Source organism: Aptenodytes patagonicus, chromosome 14 (assembly GCF_965638725.1).
Source record: "Aptenodytes patagonicus chromosome 14, bAptPat1.pri.cur, whole genome shotgun sequence".
In the NCBI taxonomy this organism is placed as follows: domain Eukaryota; kingdom Metazoa; phylum Chordata; class Aves; order Sphenisciformes; family Spheniscidae; genus Aptenodytes; species Aptenodytes patagonicus.
In genome coordinates this window covers 18,433,786-18,450,999 of record NC_134962.1, presented here as the reverse complement: position 1 = coordinate 18,450,999, position 17,214 = coordinate 18,433,786, and the positions used below count along the sequence as shown (strand labels likewise).

The following is a 17,214-nucleotide window of genomic DNA, read 5'->3' as shown; positions in this document are numbered from 1 at the left end:
AATTGTGTGGGGAGACTTACCAGCCTTTTTTAACTTATGTCCAGTTATAAGAAGCTGCATAGTAGATGGGTTTAGCTACACCCCAATCCTAACAGATGGCAGCAATTTCCAATTCAAATGGCAGTTGAAGTGGAGTCTTAAATGAAAGTAACTTCTAGTCCTTGCAAATAAAAACTTCTTACTGCTAAATGTAGGGGGCAAATAAATCAATACCCTAGGAAATCCCACCTCAAAAGGATTTTACATCTGAAGCAATTACTTGTTTCAGTATTCCTTGTATATTGATAAAACTAACATAAGATTTCTTTTATGCCAAGACCAAAGGAAATCTTCAATATTAATAAGATACAGATTTGATGATTAAATTTATGTATGAAGGTCAGGCAGTAGGCTGGGTGCGTGTGGCATCAGAGGTTTTGGTTACCCCATCCTGCTGCTAAACCTCTCTTAAATGTGGCATATTATATCTGTCCTGTATCTGTTACAAATGCTGCTCCTCTCAGAAGTGTGCAAGGGTCACTCAAAAGAGCTTTGCATCTTTGCTTCAGCATGGCAGGGAGCTGCACGAAGGCACATGGTTGCGTCCTCCCATTGCCTTGCTCTAGTGCAATGAGGGTCTTCCAAAATGCAGCAGGATTTGGGAATCCTTGTCCTCTCTGATGACTTTTGTCTTCTAGATGAGAAAGCTCCTACATAGGTGCTGTCTACAATTTGCTTGTGCTGTGCAGCGCTTCCATGTTCCTGAGAACCCTGTTCTGGTATAAGGGCAGCCACAGTAAGTGTGCTTGCAGTTATCAGCACGCTGATAAGTTCCTGCCATGAGCTGTTAACTGCCAGTCCTTCAGCTGGAGCGTGGTGATGGAAAGTACATGCTGCTTTATCAGTTGAAATCAGTTTATTTAAACCAATGCTCCTCAAATGGTGTTATGTGCTTCTGTAATTAACTTGAATGTCAAAATGGGAGGAGTGGAGAGTGCCTTTGCCCCCTTCCCTTGTGGTGAGCAGCAAAGCCGGGGGGAAGGGGCATGCTGCTCTGGGGATAGAGGCAGTGCTGTGGGCCTGGGAGGGGAAGGGGAAATCTTGCAAAGTGGATGATACTTCACTTCTGTCCCTCCTTCTTCCACTCCAAACACAAGCTGGAGACTAAGGCAGTGTTCAGGTGGGACAGAAAGAGGAAGATGAAGGGGCCCAGTGGGTGTAGGATGTGAAGAAAGGGGAAAAGATAGCAGTAGGGAAACCTATATAAGTTAAACAGTGACTGAAGCCATCACCAAGGATTGTGGGTCATGTTCATTTTGGTGGGGTTTTTTGTTTGCTTTTTTTGTTGTGACTTCTCTGTGTCCCAAGAGCTAGTGTCTTAGAATTGTTGTTTTCCTCTAAGCCGAAGGGTTTTGACTGCAGTGGCACACGTGTTCCCCCCCATGGCCCCCAGAGAAGAGAAAATGCCTAAAGGATGGAGAGGATATGCTTCCTGCAGGCTGTGGCTGCTCTGATTAATTTGCTATCAGATGAGCACATGTGATTGCTGCCTCAAACCAGGAAGGACGTCGTTTGGAAAACCAAGATTTTGCTGCTTCACCTTCCCTCCTCCCTTGAAGGGAATCATTAGGCTTTTTACGTAGGTTTTGGGTGTAAATAAACACTCGGGGAGTCAGCTAAATAGGCAGACCTGTTTAAATGGTGGCTTGTCCCTAGGAAGGTGTATTTCCAGGCCTGGCTTCTTGTTTGGTTTTGGGCCCGGGAATGTCTAAGGGAGGCATTCAAAACATTCCCTGTTTTGGGATTCCAAAATGTGCCAGCTAAGTGTAGTTGGCGAACAGTCCTCAGGGTGACAGCTTGAGCTGATCTAAGCTGTGGCTGTTGAATACTCCTTGCTTTTCTCCCGTGCCAACCCTGTTTTCCTTGTTTTATTGTTCACGTGGTCAGCTGGCTCAGATAACTGATAAAAGACTGCCGGTGTTGGTGGGAGAGGAGGAAAGAGGGAGATAGTGCAGTCCCAATTCTGATGGCTTAGGCTGCCATGGTACCACCTGCTTAAGCAGCAGTTTTAATGTTGCTGTGAGTGGGTACAAAAGCCTGCTACTGCCAGAAGGGATGCTCCTGCCACCCCTCCCGGCCATGTGTCCTCACTGCTCCTTTCTGTTGGCACAGATGTTCACCTCACCTGAGTTAGATCAGATCTTGATCCAGCTAAAAACTGTCTCAGCAGACAAAACATTTGTGCTGGCTTAGCTTTCCGAATGTTTTGATGTGTAGAGCAAAACTGGCAGTGCATGGCAGATCTTGAGCTGCCCAGCGCTGCCTGGTGAGACTGGACGGCAGTCCTGTGACCAGCTGCTGGCCTTGTCACACTGTGCCTCCCTGCTGCCCGGGGCTGCTTGCTCTGGCCAGGCTCCCAAGCATGTTTCTGTACAGCAGGTAAGGTGTTGTGTATGTGCTGATGGTGCAGCATGATCCACTGCTCTCGGGGCAGAAGGGCATACCCTGCGTGCTTCTGGGCAAATGCTTGCTGAGAGTGACTGTGGAAGCGTAGCTTAACTTTTGCTGCTTCTAATCTGCCTCTCTTGGTTGTGGTTTCACAACAATACAAAAAAAAAAATCCCCAAAACCCACCACTGCAAAAACCTGATTAGTTCACTGTCAGCTTGGCTCCCTGAGCTGGCTCAATCTGCAATAAGGGAAAATGCACAACTGCAGTTGTGCTGGGAGTGTCATTGAAAGGAGGACTCTGTGCTTCTCCTGTCTAGTTCTGAGAGAGCATCTGTGAAATTTTCTAGGGAAATTTTCTAGTGGCTTTTCTCTCCTGAATCTTTGGGACAAATCTAAATTAAGGAGTGACTCTGTGTGTGTATTGACTTTACATGGATTTGAAATGCATTAGGACATAGCTAATTAAGTGTCTCAAAAAGGCTGCTAGTCCCGAACTGAAACTTACTGTAATCTTTTTTTAAAAACAAACAAGCTCACAGCTATATTAAAAAACAAACAAACAAAAAACATACTAAGCTTGAAAAACAGCTGTTGGAATCTTTTCTAGATCTTCAAATGTATGACACAGACATGTGCATCTTGAATTTTCAAGGGTCTGTAACATGGCAAACAGCCTCAGTTTTGGTAAGTCATGTCATAGACATTTTTATTAATTATGTCTTTCTTCCTTGCCCCCAGGTTTTATTTGGATTGTAGCATAGAGGCACTATGTACTCGGAGTGGAGATCCTTGCATCTTGTAATTCAAAATGATCAGGGTAATACCAGCGTACTTCACAGCTATCCTGAAAACGTGGGGAGAGAAGTGGCAAATGCAGTGGTGCGTCCTCTTGGACAAGCTTTAATTACATCATCCGTTGGAAGTGAGAGTTTACTAAAAACAGACAAAGAAGTAAGTGCATTTCCTTGGAGATCGTAGTTTCCTTCATGCTAGAGTGGAAACGTAATGATTTTCTATAGCCTCTTTTATTTTCCTCTCTTGAATAGTCCAAGTTTTATGAAGTGTGCTATACTTTTATGTTAGTAATCTACATAAGGCTTCTATTAACAGCTAGTTCATAGCAACGGTGTACTTCATGACCTAGTAGTAAGTGTTTACCTGAGCTACCAGGAAGCTCAGGCTAAAGCAAAAAAAACCCCAAACAAACTAACACCCACCTCCCCCCCCCCCCCCCCAAAAAAAAACCCCTAACCCCATAACCAAGGAATTTAGCAGTTAACACATAAAGCCTTTCTAATTACCTTCATTTTTAAAGCAACAGTATGTGACTTTTAAAAAAAGTCTTTGTATAGTACAAATATTTACTAGAATTTGAAAATCTTACATGACATCAGCTCTTGTGTGTTTTGAAGAGTTCTCTCTACAGGTTAGACTAAAGACATTCAGGATTTAGTGCTTTGCCATTTATTCATAATCTTCATAATGTCATGATATACGAATTAATGACTTGGTGTTTTCATGCAGTGTATGTTAACTAGAGTTGCCCGTACCACATAACTACTGTTGTTTTGTTGAGTTAGAACCAATGTGCACTGACGATTGTTTACTTGCTAATATTTATTTTTAATAAATATTTATTTTTGCTTTGTGTTTGGTTAGGTAAAATGGACTATGGAGGTGGTTTGTTATGGACTGACCCTCCCTCTGGATGGCGATACTGTGAAATACTGTGTCGATGTATATACAGATTGGATTATGGCTCTTGTATTACCTAAGGACTCCATTCCTTTACCAGTTATTAAGGAACCAAACCTTTATGTTCAAAGCATTCTCAAACATCTCCAAAATCTCTTTGTACCAAGGTAAGTGTTAGGGCTGGGACACGCAGGAGGCTCAGGAATTCGAAGCTGTAGTCAGCAGGTAACCTGTCAAAGAGGCCTGATGAGCCATGGAGGCTCTTGATTAAAATAAGACTGTCACTGCAAAGGTAGGAGGAAGGTGTCTCTCCAAACCTGTTTTGTAATTTTCAGTAGCAAATTGAGTTGTTGCTGCTGTGTTTAGGTAATTAGAATTACAGATCGTTCATAGACTTGAATGTTTACTGTTTTAAGACCTTCAAGAACCATCTCTATTAAATGACTGGAGGGCGGGGGGGAAAGGTTAGATAGCATCACTGTGTGACCACGTGCTTGTTATTGTGTAAAACTGAGATAACCAAGAGCACATCATGGCAATCCCATGCTTTGTTTGCTCAAGACTTGACCACATTTCTGATGTGCTGGAGCATCTTGTAGTAAGTAGCTGCTTTGTGCCTGCATCTTGCTGCCTGTTAAATGGGCATAATTATGCTGACTGTCTTTCGCTGGTAGCTCTGAAAGAATCCTGTAGAGGTGTGCTTGCTATTTGACAACCTGGTGTTTCACGAGATGTCCTTGGATGATAATGTTGAGATACACATGCTTCTAGGTCTTGGACAAAGTTATATTGTCAGAGTGCTCAAACATCATACTTGGTTTATAGTTTATGACAAGTTTAGCTGCTCGTTGGATAAGTAAGAGGATATTATTTAATGGTGCCCTGTGAAACAGTACTTAAATATTAGCTACCTGAAATTACTTCAGATCAACGTTTAGTATATGTCTGTAAGTACCAGATCATCTGCTTTTATCAGTATTAATAATGTATCCCTGCAAGTGGCCTTCAGAGTGCTCTGCTGCGCTTGGGTCACTTAACTTTACCTGAAGGCTTTGTTAATAAAGGGCTTTGAATAATAACTTGCTATTTATTCATTGCTTCAAAGTCTACCACCTAACCTTAGTTGTCATGGCTCTTAAATTGTAGTGAGAAAGGCATTTTAAATTCCCATTAAAGGATGGCCAGGGCAATGGCACAAATCTGAGGAAAGCATACTTCTGGATAAGACTTCTGCAGAAGGTTGTCTCTAAGCTTTAATACACGCAGAATAGTCTACTGTCTGGGAACCTTTATTCCTTTGGCACAGCAGAGAATGAATTCTTCACTAGTCCATTAAATAGTTCTTGCTATGATCCCTTGACTGCTTTCACACCAGGGGCCCTGGTAGCAGGCAGTTCAGTAGTCCTGTTTCTTGCATGCTGTTGGCACAAGCTGCCATTCCCCCCTTCTCTCCCAACTTCATTGATGGAGCTCGATGCCAGGTGGTAGACTGACCATGATGGCTGTTGAATGAAATAATTAACATCCAGAGACAGGGAGGGCTAGAAAATCATTACTTTAAACACTTCCCCCGCCCCCCGGTATAACTATTCTATTGTTTTTCTTTCAAAAGCCTCTGAGATATATCTGAAATACTGTTTTTCATGGCTGTTGCTGTCAACACTTGATGTTCAAGTCCCTACTCTGTTTTCAAGAAAAAGAACTTAAAGTTCATGTTTTGTCCTCCAGGGAGCTGTGTTCAGAATTCACTTCAGCAACAGGAAGACATTCTGTAATGGAAATTAAATGCAGAACTGAGTTGTGCACACCTTGCTTGAGTGAAAGCAAAGGCTTATATTCTTATGTGTCTGTGGAGGGGAAGAGGACAATTTCTGGTTTTAACGAATTGATGCAGGCTGCTGGTGCTGATGGGCTCCTGTAGAATACTTACCAGGAGCTCTAGTAGCAACCTGCATTGAACTATCTCCTGGAAAAATCTCCTGTTCTTGTGTTGAAAATACTAAGCCTTTATTATAAGCCTATGTCCTATGGAGGGTTGTGATTAAAATAGCTTCCTTCCTCATCCTGGTTTCCTGGAAATGACGTAGCTGTTGGTTTGGCTGCCTTAAAAGTGGTGGCCCAAAGTTGTGGTGAGGGTTTCAGACCCTGAGGAGGATGTATAGTTGAGGTGTGAAATGCAGCAGCCTTAAGTGAGCAGTTCAACTTAAATACACCAAATACAAAGCAGGTTTGTATAAATCATTCTAGTTTGAATGCTCAGCTGAATCAAATGTTTACATGCACAGTCCTTGAAATAGTGTGGTGCTGAAAAATAAGAACAGTGAAACATGAGTGAGTCAGGTTGCCTTTCCTCTGTCTGCCGGACTGACTAGAGAGGGGGTGCTTGCATCCTTCCCTCCAGCACTGACCTTCTGTCCACCCTAATGAAATGAACACTTCTTTTCTTGATGTATTTGAGCAGTCCCCATGCAACACCCAGGCTTTCCGTCTCTAGCGACCCTACAATATTCAGGAAGCCTTGCAGATTACTTAAGCAGCAGCGGTAGTTACTGCTGTGAGATAAAGTTTCAGTGCTGCAAACTCTTGTTGGAAGCACAGAAAGAAAATACAAGAACTCTCTCCCCCTGCCTCCCTTCCCCAGGAGATTGAGGTGTAGATACCAGGGTCTTCTGTGCAACTAAAATGTCTGGAATTGTTTGAGACCATGGAACATGTGACTGTCCAAGTGTAATAGACACTTTTTTGTAATAACTTCTGCTTCTCATAGGAAATCATGAGAACAGTTCTTGTTGCAAACAAGTGTGGGAATGAAAAGGCCAGGTTCTGTAGAAATCCAGACATGAGTCTGGCAAACTTTGGTTGCAGCATTTTGCATTCAGTTGACTTTGTGGACAAGAGGAACTGGTAGGTGGATGGGGACTTCAGAGTTGCCTTTACCAGATTAGCTCAGAATTATCCCATTAGTCATCTTGCATATGGAGCTCCTACATGTTAGCCCCCTTCATATAGATTCCCTAAATCATTAGGGAAACAAGTCTTGAAACAGGCTTTGAAACTTCAAGCCTATCAAGATTAAGGTTATCTCTTGATTGAAGTATCTGCTCTGTTGTTGCTCAGGGGAAAAATAGTGCTATAACCAAGGCAGGGCTTACTTGTCCCAAGCTTTGTTGTTCTACGGAGACTGTCTGTTAGGATCTAGCACTAGCATCAAGCAACCCACTGAAGTCCTGAACTGTGACTAGTAGTCTGCAATTTTGCATTAGGTACTATCTTGTCTCTTTGTAATTTTGTTTCCAGTACTGTAATACAACATTTATTCTATCAAGATGAGAGTTGATAGTATTTTTAAAGTGTCTGTCAATAAGTGATCTCAATGTGAGCTACTATTCTCTAAGAAGAGTGGATCTCTATCTAGTGGATCAGCATGTTCTTAAGATGCTTACCATGCAACATGACTTGTGGGTTACACCACATTAAAAATGTTTGGTAGGAATCTGGTAATACTACTTAACAGTCCAGTGGAAGGTAATATTTTATGATTTTTTGGTCATCCTTTCAGTAAGTGGTAGGAGGGATGAGGAAATGGCTTACAATTTGAAATATGGCTTGCATATATTGCACACTCCAATTTGTAGTCTCCTCTTCCACCCTTTTAAACTTTAGGCTTCCTCAACTTTGTCACCAGTGTCCTCAGATACTGTCCAGAATGTTTCATGTTACTATTTTGTACCTGTTCTGCCTTGTCCAAACTAACTGATGGGAAGAGAGTGTGCTGCTTCTGCAACACTTCATGTTGAGTGACTCAGCAGTGACAGTGTGGAACTGGTTGTTAATATAGGGAAAACCTTGATAATATCAACTTGTTCCCTGTCTTCCTTACTTATCCCCTCTTCCTTTAATCTGATTTTCCTATTTAGTGACCCTCTTCTAGTTTTTTTTTTTCCTAAATCCAAAGAGTTGGGGGTAAGAGTTGGACCTACATTTGGAAGCAAGAAGAGAACTAGGAAGAACTTTAATTAGTTTGCTAACAATATTTTCTCCTAATTTTGCCATTTTCCTTCTGATTTATTTAAGTAACAATTAGTAATGTCTCAACTACATTCTCATTGTTTGGTCTAAGATAAATTCCTTTGGGATAATGGGTTGTGCTTGCTCCAGTTAGTGTTCACTCTATGGCGGTGAGTTCTGTGTCACGTAGAGAAGAATGTCACAGTACATCTTGTACTCATTAAGGCAGTTAGGATGCTTAGAGACAGAGTTAGGGTGCATAGAAGCATATTAGCTCATGTTCTTGGCTTTTGTTCAATAATATTGATGTTTCCTCTTGTAATTGCTCAAAGTTCAGATTATTGTATACATCACTTTATAGTTCTTGTTCAGAGACTCAAGTATTGCTTTCTTCTCTTGCAGGCCAGACCCAGGATCTAGTCAGATTAGATTGTGCTTGCAGGTTTTGAAAGCTGTCCAGAAACTGGCTCGCGAATCGACAATTATGGCAAGAGAAACCTGGGAGGTTTTGTTATTATTTCTTCTTCAGATCAATGACACGCTTCTAGCAGCTCCAACTGTGCAAGGTTCATGTTCAACTTCCATTTGGTTCAATTACTGGAAAAACCTTTGGCTCTGCTTGATGTTGAGCTGCCAGGGGGATGGGGGAAACCTGTTAAAAGCTCTTAGTAGCCACCAAAGTACAATAGCTCGCTCCTAATTCTGCTACACTACTCTGAAATAAAGCATTGTCAGAAAAGACTGAATGATTTGGAGCTGAGTTCTCCTGAATGTATTTTTGCAGAACAATGACTCTGTACAGGATCAGTTCATAGTGAAGGGTTGCAGATAATGCTGTTCCCTATTTGTTTCACTGAAACCCCTGTGTGTCTTGCTGTTTGGCCTGCCTACTGGAAAATAAGGCAGCGTAAGATCAGTGAATTCCCAGTGTCCCTTAGTGACACACATATGTGGCTGCACTTTATATATTGTGTTTGGTCTTGTAAAAAGGCTAATTCGCTGTAGGAAGCAATCAGGAATCACTCTTAAATGAAAAAGATGAAAAAATGAACTTAAGAATCTTTACGCACTTAAACTGAAACCATCTTGGGGAGATATTTGAAGTTATTTAGATTGAATACTCACTAAAGGCATGCTTTGTTTCTCTTATAAGGTGGCATTGCTGAGAATCTGGCTGAAAAATTAATTGGCGTGCTGTTTGAGGTGTGGTTACTAGCTTGTACACGGTGCTTTCCAACACCACCTTACTGGAAAACTGCCAAAGAGATGGTGGCCAACTGGCGACATCACCCTGCAGTAGTTGAGCAGTGGAGCAAGGTCATCTGTGCCCTTACATCCAGGTAGGAGAAATCTCACGGAAATAAACACACGTGTATGGGAATGACTGTTATACATGTTTTTCTCTGGAGTTGCTTATTTGTGGAATGCACAGCAATCCAAAAGTGAATGAGCAAAACAAAGGGAGAGATCTTGCTAGTATCCTTGGCCTTTACTGTTTGTGTGTGTGTCTTTGTTCTGCAAGTGAAGATCTGAATTGGATCGTCTCTGTTATTGTGTAATCTCAGCATCTCTCTGATATTTAGCACTTTACAGTGTGTATATTAGTCTCCATCACTGTGACTCTTCGTCATGTCCCATGAAAAATGAGTCATGAATATTGGTGTAGCATTATAGTCTGTATGTTTAATGGCAGTCACCACCAAAATTATTAGGTGCTTGTTACTCCTGTGAGTTGCTGTGTTTGAGGTAACTCTTGGCCTCTGCCTCTCCTGCCCTGCGGAACTGAAGCTGTGCTATGGCTGCCCGGCGCTTGTGCCCTGGCAGTAGGGATGTGATGGGCCAGAGGCAGGCTGCAGGCTCTCCTCTGGGCAGTGGCACTCCTCCAGAGAGTATCGAGGAGAGCTGTACCAAGCCTTGCTGGGCATGGGAACAGTGAGGACTTTTGGGCTGTGGGAGAGGTTAGGCTGTAGCAGAAAGGCCCTGGACAGTGAGGGGTGCCTCAGTACCCTTAATACTGGGGTCTTTGTGGTATGAAGTCTTTGCAGGACAAATCTCAGCCTCTTGGAGGAAAGAACTAGATTAATTGGTGAGAGGAAGGGGTCTAAGTCTCCTCCTCCCAGCTCTCCTGAGACGTCAATAACCATTTCTATGAAAGTTCAAAGATGTATTAAAATTGCCGCACTGTGGAAAAATTCAATAGTATGCTTTTCTGCAAGGGTTTATTTTAACACTGAAAACTTTTGCTTTTGAATTATTTGTCAAAATCCCAAGTGTGGATAGATATTCCCCCCCCCCCCCCCCCCCGCCCCGGTTATGCAGCTACTTGTTAAATGTGTGGGAAATAAAGCTGCAATACAAGTTCCGCGTATTTCCCACGCTATTTCTTTAGCTATTTTTAGCTCATTAGATTTAGTGTTGCATAACACAAAATATTTCATGATTCACTGATCTGAAAAGAACAGCTCTGTCTCAAAACATGCGTTGGTGTTCTGCTCCATGCATTATGCCCACACTTTATCTTCCACTGTTGACTAATAGTCTTAGTTCTGTTGATGCATAGTAATCTGCAGGTTTTCTGTAATGTTTTAGTCTGCTGTTCAGTGATGTTGATTTACACCTAATACATAGAAAGCTGAACTTCTCTGAGGCTAACTTTATGTTCAGTGGTATTTTAAGCTGCACTTTTAACACTTCAGTGAAGCTCCAGCTTCAACAGTTAAAGTGCTGTTTTAGTAAACAGTTTTCTGAATTGGGTTATTAGCAATAAGCTGGGAGTAAACGTCTCAACTTAAAGCCATATGGAAAATTATATTTGGAAATCTGTACACATGCAGTGTTTAATCTGTATCCGTGGCTATGACTTCATAGCTGGATGAAACTAGGGTCTTACTTGTGTTGCCATACCAATAGATACTTCTTTTACCCATCTAGGGTGTTTTAACTCTATTTTAACTGTCTTGGATGTGTGGATTGCAATTTGTTTCTGTTTTCACTCATTCTTGAAAATGTCCCAAATTTCAGTTAAGATTTGGCCATGCTCCTTTGAAAACTGATTTCTTGCAGCTCATAAGGGGAGAATTGTGAAGTAGTGCAGTCTACTGCAGAAGAGAGATGTGGGGCATGACTTAGCATGGGGTGTGCCCAGACCTTTCTGGGTTTGTCAGAGCTAGGTAATTCCTCATCAAAAACCTGCTATGTGGTGATGCCTCTGGGGCACTAAATGTAAATGGGTGCTGGGGCATCAGTGTGGCATACTGGAAAGCAGTTACTGCTTGGTACAGGTGTGTTCATTTCTGGTTTGGATTTGAAGAAGGCCTCGTGTCCTAAAGCTCACTTGCTTTTCTGTCCGAGCTGGTTACTATGATAGCCTGTGATTTCAAATACACTGAGTGTGTTTTACATTAGTTGGCTGCAAGTTACTGTAGTGCCCAGTGCTGGGTGAAGCAGGAGATGGTAATTCAGCCTATTTAACTCTTGGTTTAGGAGTCAGCCATAGACTTCTGCTTTCCCCCCATTTCTCCTAGTTGTAATGACTTTATCTCTGTAAAACTATATATCTTTATAAGTGGGTAATGATGAATGGGACATTTCTTGTCCATTACAAGCAACTCTTAGCTTAGAAATAAGGACACAATAACTGAAGCAAGAAATGGTGCTAAAAGTGAGTTTAGCTTAGGAAAAGACAAAAACTGATTTCTGGGAATGCTAGGATATTGAGAAGGTGCAACTTAGATCTCTTCCATCCTTTTAGAGAACACCAAGATTATGTTGATCGGGGAAACTGATCGATAAGTTTGCAAAGCTGGGGATGAAGGAGGGGTCAAATCAGACAGCAGTGGCTCACTGAAGGTTATTGGTGACTCGTCAGGTAGTTACAGCACTTGTAGGGAAAGATCTCCATTTACCTAAGCCATTATCCTCATGATATTGCATTGCTGTGAAGCCCTCTGCGGGTTTGCTCTTCACTGTTCTGCAACTCCCAGCTTCTGCAAAACGTAGTGCATCTTTTTTGAAGAGCTTGCTACTCTGTGGATTGCAAATCCTGTGCTGCTTGTAGGATAGTGTCCTGGTTTCAGCAGGGATAGTTAATTTCCTTCCTGGTAGCTGGTACAGTGCTGTGTTTTGGATTTAGGATGAGAACAAAGTTGATAACACACCGATGTTTTAGTTGTTGCTAAGTAGTGCTTACACTAGCCAAGGACTTTTCAGCTTCCCATGCTCTAACGACTGAGCAGGCTGGAGGTGCAGAAGAAGCTGGGAGGGGGCACAGCCAGGACAGCTGACCCAAACTGGCCAAAGGGATATTCCATACCATGTGATGTCATGCTCAGTACATAAACTGGGGGAAAGCTGGCCGGGGGGGGCCGCTGCTCGGGGATTGGCTGGGCATCGGTCGGCGGGTGGTGAGCAATTGCATTGTGCATCACTTGCTTTGTGTATTACTACTACTACAGTATTATTACTACTACTACTACAGTATTATTACTACTACTACAGTATTATTACTACTACTACAGTATTATTACTACTACTACAGTATTATTACTACTACTACAGTATTATTACTACTACTACAGTATTATTTACTACATTATTATTATTGTTATTTTATTTCAATTATTAAACTGTTTATCTCAACCCATGAGTTCTCATTTCTACTCTTCCAATTTTCTCCCCATCCCACCAGGGTGGGGGGAAGGAGTGAGCTAGCAGCTGTGTGGTACTCAGTTGCCGACTGAGGTTAAACCACAACAGATGGCATTGAGCGTTGCTCAGTGTGCTGGTGTAAATTGTAGTCATCAGTAACTTGGAGTTTAGACCTGTAACCTAATGTGACTTGCCGGTGTCATTGGACACTTCAGCTAAAGAGCCGTGAGGATAAGGGCTTAAATTCCTTCTCCCCCCCCCCCTTCTTACGTAACATCTTGGTTATGTGTGTGCCTGTGTTCATCGGTAACCCCCCTGGCTAAGCAGATGGGAGAGCTGCTGTGGGGTGTTGTCTTAACAGCTCTTGGATTTGGTTGGACCTTTGGGCAGGCTCTAAGGCGTGTACCCTTCAAAGCTTTAAGAGCTAAATATTTGTATAAAATAGGGATCCCTAGGAAAACTTGGGATGTTGTGTTGTTGCTTGTGGGCTCACCTGTGGACTGCTGATAGTTTAAGGCTCAAATGCACTGTTAAATTTTGGAGGAGTATTAACTGAATGACAGATCTGTCTGACTTGCTTTCTAGATTGCTGCGTTTTACATATGGACCTTCATTTCCTCCATTTAAAATTCCCGATGAAGATGCTGGTCTGATTCCTCCTGAAATGGATAATGAGTGCGTTGCACAAACTTGGTTTCGCTTTTTACATATGCTGAGGTATTGTAATTACAGCTGTCCATTGTTCATATTCTTGCATTGTTTCTATAAATTTGCATGACAAATGAAAAATTTCTCTGGAGATTGCTAAGATTAAGCACCTAAATAGAATAAAGTGCGAGAGACTTGTTGTACCAGTGCCCTGCAGCAGTCCAGGGCAAGGCTGTGAGTGGGTTGTTCAACTTTGAACTCTTTGACTCTTTCAGAATGTAAACTGGTTCACTTAATTAAAAAATTTTTAGCTATTTGGCATTTTGGAGGATCTGAAAAACAAGACTTCAATATAATTTTGTTTCTCTGAGAGCAAACAGGAAAAATAGAACAATAGCTCTGAGATATGCATACTGCTTCCATTTATTCTCTAGGGTGTTAAATTTAACCTACAAAAGGTTATTTTTAAAATGGGTGTATCTCTTTGTTTCTAAGAGATACAGTTAATTTTAACATCCATGTTACTCTTCCTTAAACGCACAACAGAACCAAGCGGCATGCTTGGTTTTAAAGATTCTTGAGAATGGCATGGCATTAATGTTCTGAACGGCCAGCATAATAACTTTTTTATACAAACATTATGTACTAATTAAAGATAGATAAATGTTAGACTGTTCAAAATCTACTACTTAACTAACTAACAAAAAAAAATCTGTTCTTTTTCTTCATTTGTGATAGTAATGTCACAAGTACTGTACTCTTCTAATCTGGAACTGCTGTTGCAGGATTTGTATCAGTCAAGAAAAATTGTAAAAGTTTGAGCAACTCAGTCCCTTTCTTGTCACTGGTTGTTGGCAATATTTAATTCATTGCTTACCCTTTGAGAATAATTTTAACAATGTAAGGACCTCTTAAACTGAGTTCAAAAGACCTCATAAGTAATTAATATCGTGGGATTATTCTATCAAGTGTATGCTCTGGTTCATTGGATCTTAATAAAATTATTCCATGTATTTGGGTAATGTTCAAAATGAAGACAACCAGGAAGTTAAAATTGGCTTCCTGTGATGGAGTAACAGCTAAAAGTATATTGATATCGGATGCTGTTTTGTGTCGTTGTTATTTAAGTGCCTTAAACTATTGCATATTTAACTATTTTTAAAATCCTAACAGCTGTTCTTAAACTGACTAAAATATATTTTGCTCTCTTTGTGTGCAGTAATCCTGTGGATTTGAGTAACCCAGCCATTATTAGCTCTACCCCCAAATTTCAGGAGCAGTTTCTGAATGTCAGTGGGATGACTCAAGAACTGAATCAGTACCCCTGCCTTAAACATCTGCCTCAGATATTCTTTCGTGCCATGCGTGGGATCAGCTGTTTAGTGGATGCGTTCCTAGGTAATGCTTTTGTCTTACCTGTGGATAGCTAGGAATAGTAACTTAATCATTATTTTATTCTCTTTAAATTCAGTCTTCTCCATAAATATAGCTGTAACAATTTATCATTTGCAAGTATATCCTGGAATTGATCAGGTCACTTTTAAATTACTATCTGTATACACAATAATAATTGAATGTATGAAGTTGTAGATGGCCTTAGTTTCAAATGCAAAACAAATAAATCTGAAGTCCAAAATAAAACCAGCCATCTCTTTCCCCAAACAAGGCTGCTTTCTCTTTTAGTCTAATCAACAAAGCAAGTGTTATGCTTCTAGCATGTTGTGAGTGCTGACCACTTTGTTTATAAACTTTGTGGCCACAGCTGTGTATAGTACCTGTTTTTGTAAGGTACTGAATTTTGACTGCCATCTTCAGATCTTTATACTACAAGTGCCTGTTTCACTTAGTTTATGATTAGTGGGTTACTAGTACTGCTGAGAAGAAAACCTGTGTTTCTTTGTGTCTACTGGTACCTGAGTAGCTCAAATTTGACTAAAAGGTAAAGTAGATGTAAGTGCTGGCTGGTAAGTTTTAAGTAACACTATAAAGTACCTGAAATCTAAGGCATTATTCTTAGTATGCTTCAGGCTTATTAAAAATTCTTCAGAGATAATGTGCTATTGTAAACTCTGAAGAGCTGCCTTTTTTGCTTAAATCTATGCAACAAATGTTGTCATCTGCCAGAAGTGTGAGCTGATGCGAGACTGCAGAAGACTTGAGCAGATATGTAAACTCTGTTCAGAAAAATTTGGCTGTGGAATTAGACTGTCAGCTTTTACATGTTGTTTGTCTTTTGGAAAAACCTCAATGTTTTAGTCCTTTTAAGCAAAGCACCTCAAGATCCTCCTGTCTCACTGAATTATAAGATCCTTTTTACTAGAAATATATTCTGTGTTTCTGTAAAAATATTGTAAGGAAAAGGTTTACTGGTACTGTATTCTCCACTGCAAACAAGTTTTTGTCACTATAGATTTCACTTTTATAAAAATAGCTTTGTTTAAAAAGTTAAGTGATGTAAAAGAGCAAATGGTCATTTTTCTTAAGCTGTAATATTGAATCTTGAAACCTGTTGTGTCCACTGTGTTCTTCCAGATGTCTTGCCACCAATTTTAAGGAATTTTAATGATTGCTTTTTACTAATACCAGATGTGAGATTTAAAATATTCAGTAGTCTGTCAAATAATATCATAATTTGTTAAAGGAGGATTGTATATAGGCAATATATGGAAAAACAAACAAAACAATCTTACGAAAACAACCTTGCTACTCTGCCAAACTCTGTCTTCCTACCTATGATAATAGGATTTGGCAGTCTGCTCTGAAACAGTAATTTAAAAAAAAATAAGTCCAACTGAGCACTGGTAGAAGGTGTTCCTCTGAAGTATTTTTTTACTGGCTGTGTAAGCTGAATTAAAATTTTTTTGAAAAAGCTGTTAAATGTAGTATGTATTGAGACAAAAAATACTATATCCAAGGTTTTTATGAGAGTGTGGTTAGTAATTTTCAGTGAATAAAATGGTTTTTAATGTCAGACTCGTGAGGGGGGCATCCTGCAGTAGAGGCAGAGGAAGAAGCTGAGCAGCGGTTAGCTTTGCAGAGTGCATGCACCTCTGCTGGGGTAGCTGTTGTAGTGAATTCCTCTTGGACCTTAAAAATAGTCTGGGGTTCATATCTGAGACTCTTAACCCATTAAATGTGTGGTAGTCCTTTTTGTGTTCTGCATCTGGCTGCCTGAGACTCTATTCCCACTGGGGCGACAGTGATCACATACACAACTCCTTGTCTGGGTGCAGTGGTGGGGGTGTGTGGTGGTATCTGGGGTTGAGGTCTCCACACTGGCCAGCTGTGGAGCGCTTCTGTGGGCCCCTGGCAGCCCAGACTCTCCTGTAAGCATTGCTGTCTACATGAGCTTTTGATAGGATGTTGAATCGGAGACTTCAGACTTCTGAAGGTCTCACGTAGCAAGATGAAACACCTAGGGTGATGATACCCCACCTGGCGTTCAAAGGCAAAGACTGCAGACTATGATGCACTCGGGCACAGGAGAGCTCTTGGTGAAATTAAATTCAAGCTGTGGGTGTGGATGTGAGAGTGTGCTCAGGCAGACTTTAGAGCTGTGGTATGGACCCCTTCAGCTACTGCTAATGGGAGATCTCATTGCCTTCTACCCCAAGTGCCAAAGCACACTGTTTTTATCTCGCCCTCCCTGATAACTACTTACACGATGTGTGTGTTTGGCAAAATACTGCGTCCTCTTTTCCAAAAAAGTGTACCAAAACAATACATTTCATAGTGCATACTCTGCCCTCTGTGTGGGGTGTAACACTAATGGTTTAGCAGGAGTTA

General features: G+C 41.1%; 1 protein-coding gene across 5 annotated transcripts in view; it reads left to right on the top strand.

The window, feature by feature from the left end:
- RALGAPB (Ral GTPase activating protein non-catalytic subunit beta) overlaps positions 1 to 17,214 on the top strand; it is a 72,875-nt gene that overhangs the window by 4,741 nt on the left and 50,920 nt on the right. For all 5 annotated transcript variants that reach the window (XM_076352496.1, XM_076352499.1, XM_076352498.1 and 2 more), the window contains exons 2-7: positions 3,169 to 3,381; positions 4,090 to 4,292; positions 8,536 to 8,699; positions 9,287 to 9,473; positions 13,366 to 13,497; positions 14,648 to 14,826. In XM_076352496.1, coding sequence (XP_076208611.1) covers positions 3,199 to 3,381; positions 4,090 to 4,292; positions 8,536 to 8,699; positions 9,287 to 9,473; positions 13,366 to 13,497; positions 14,648 to 14,826 — 1,048 coding nt within the window. In that variant the 5' untranslated portion in view covers positions 3,169 to 3,198. The remainder of the gene's footprint in view (positions 1 to 3,168; positions 3,382 to 4,089; positions 4,293 to 8,535; positions 8,700 to 9,286; positions 9,474 to 13,365; positions 13,498 to 14,647; positions 14,827 to 17,214) is intronic.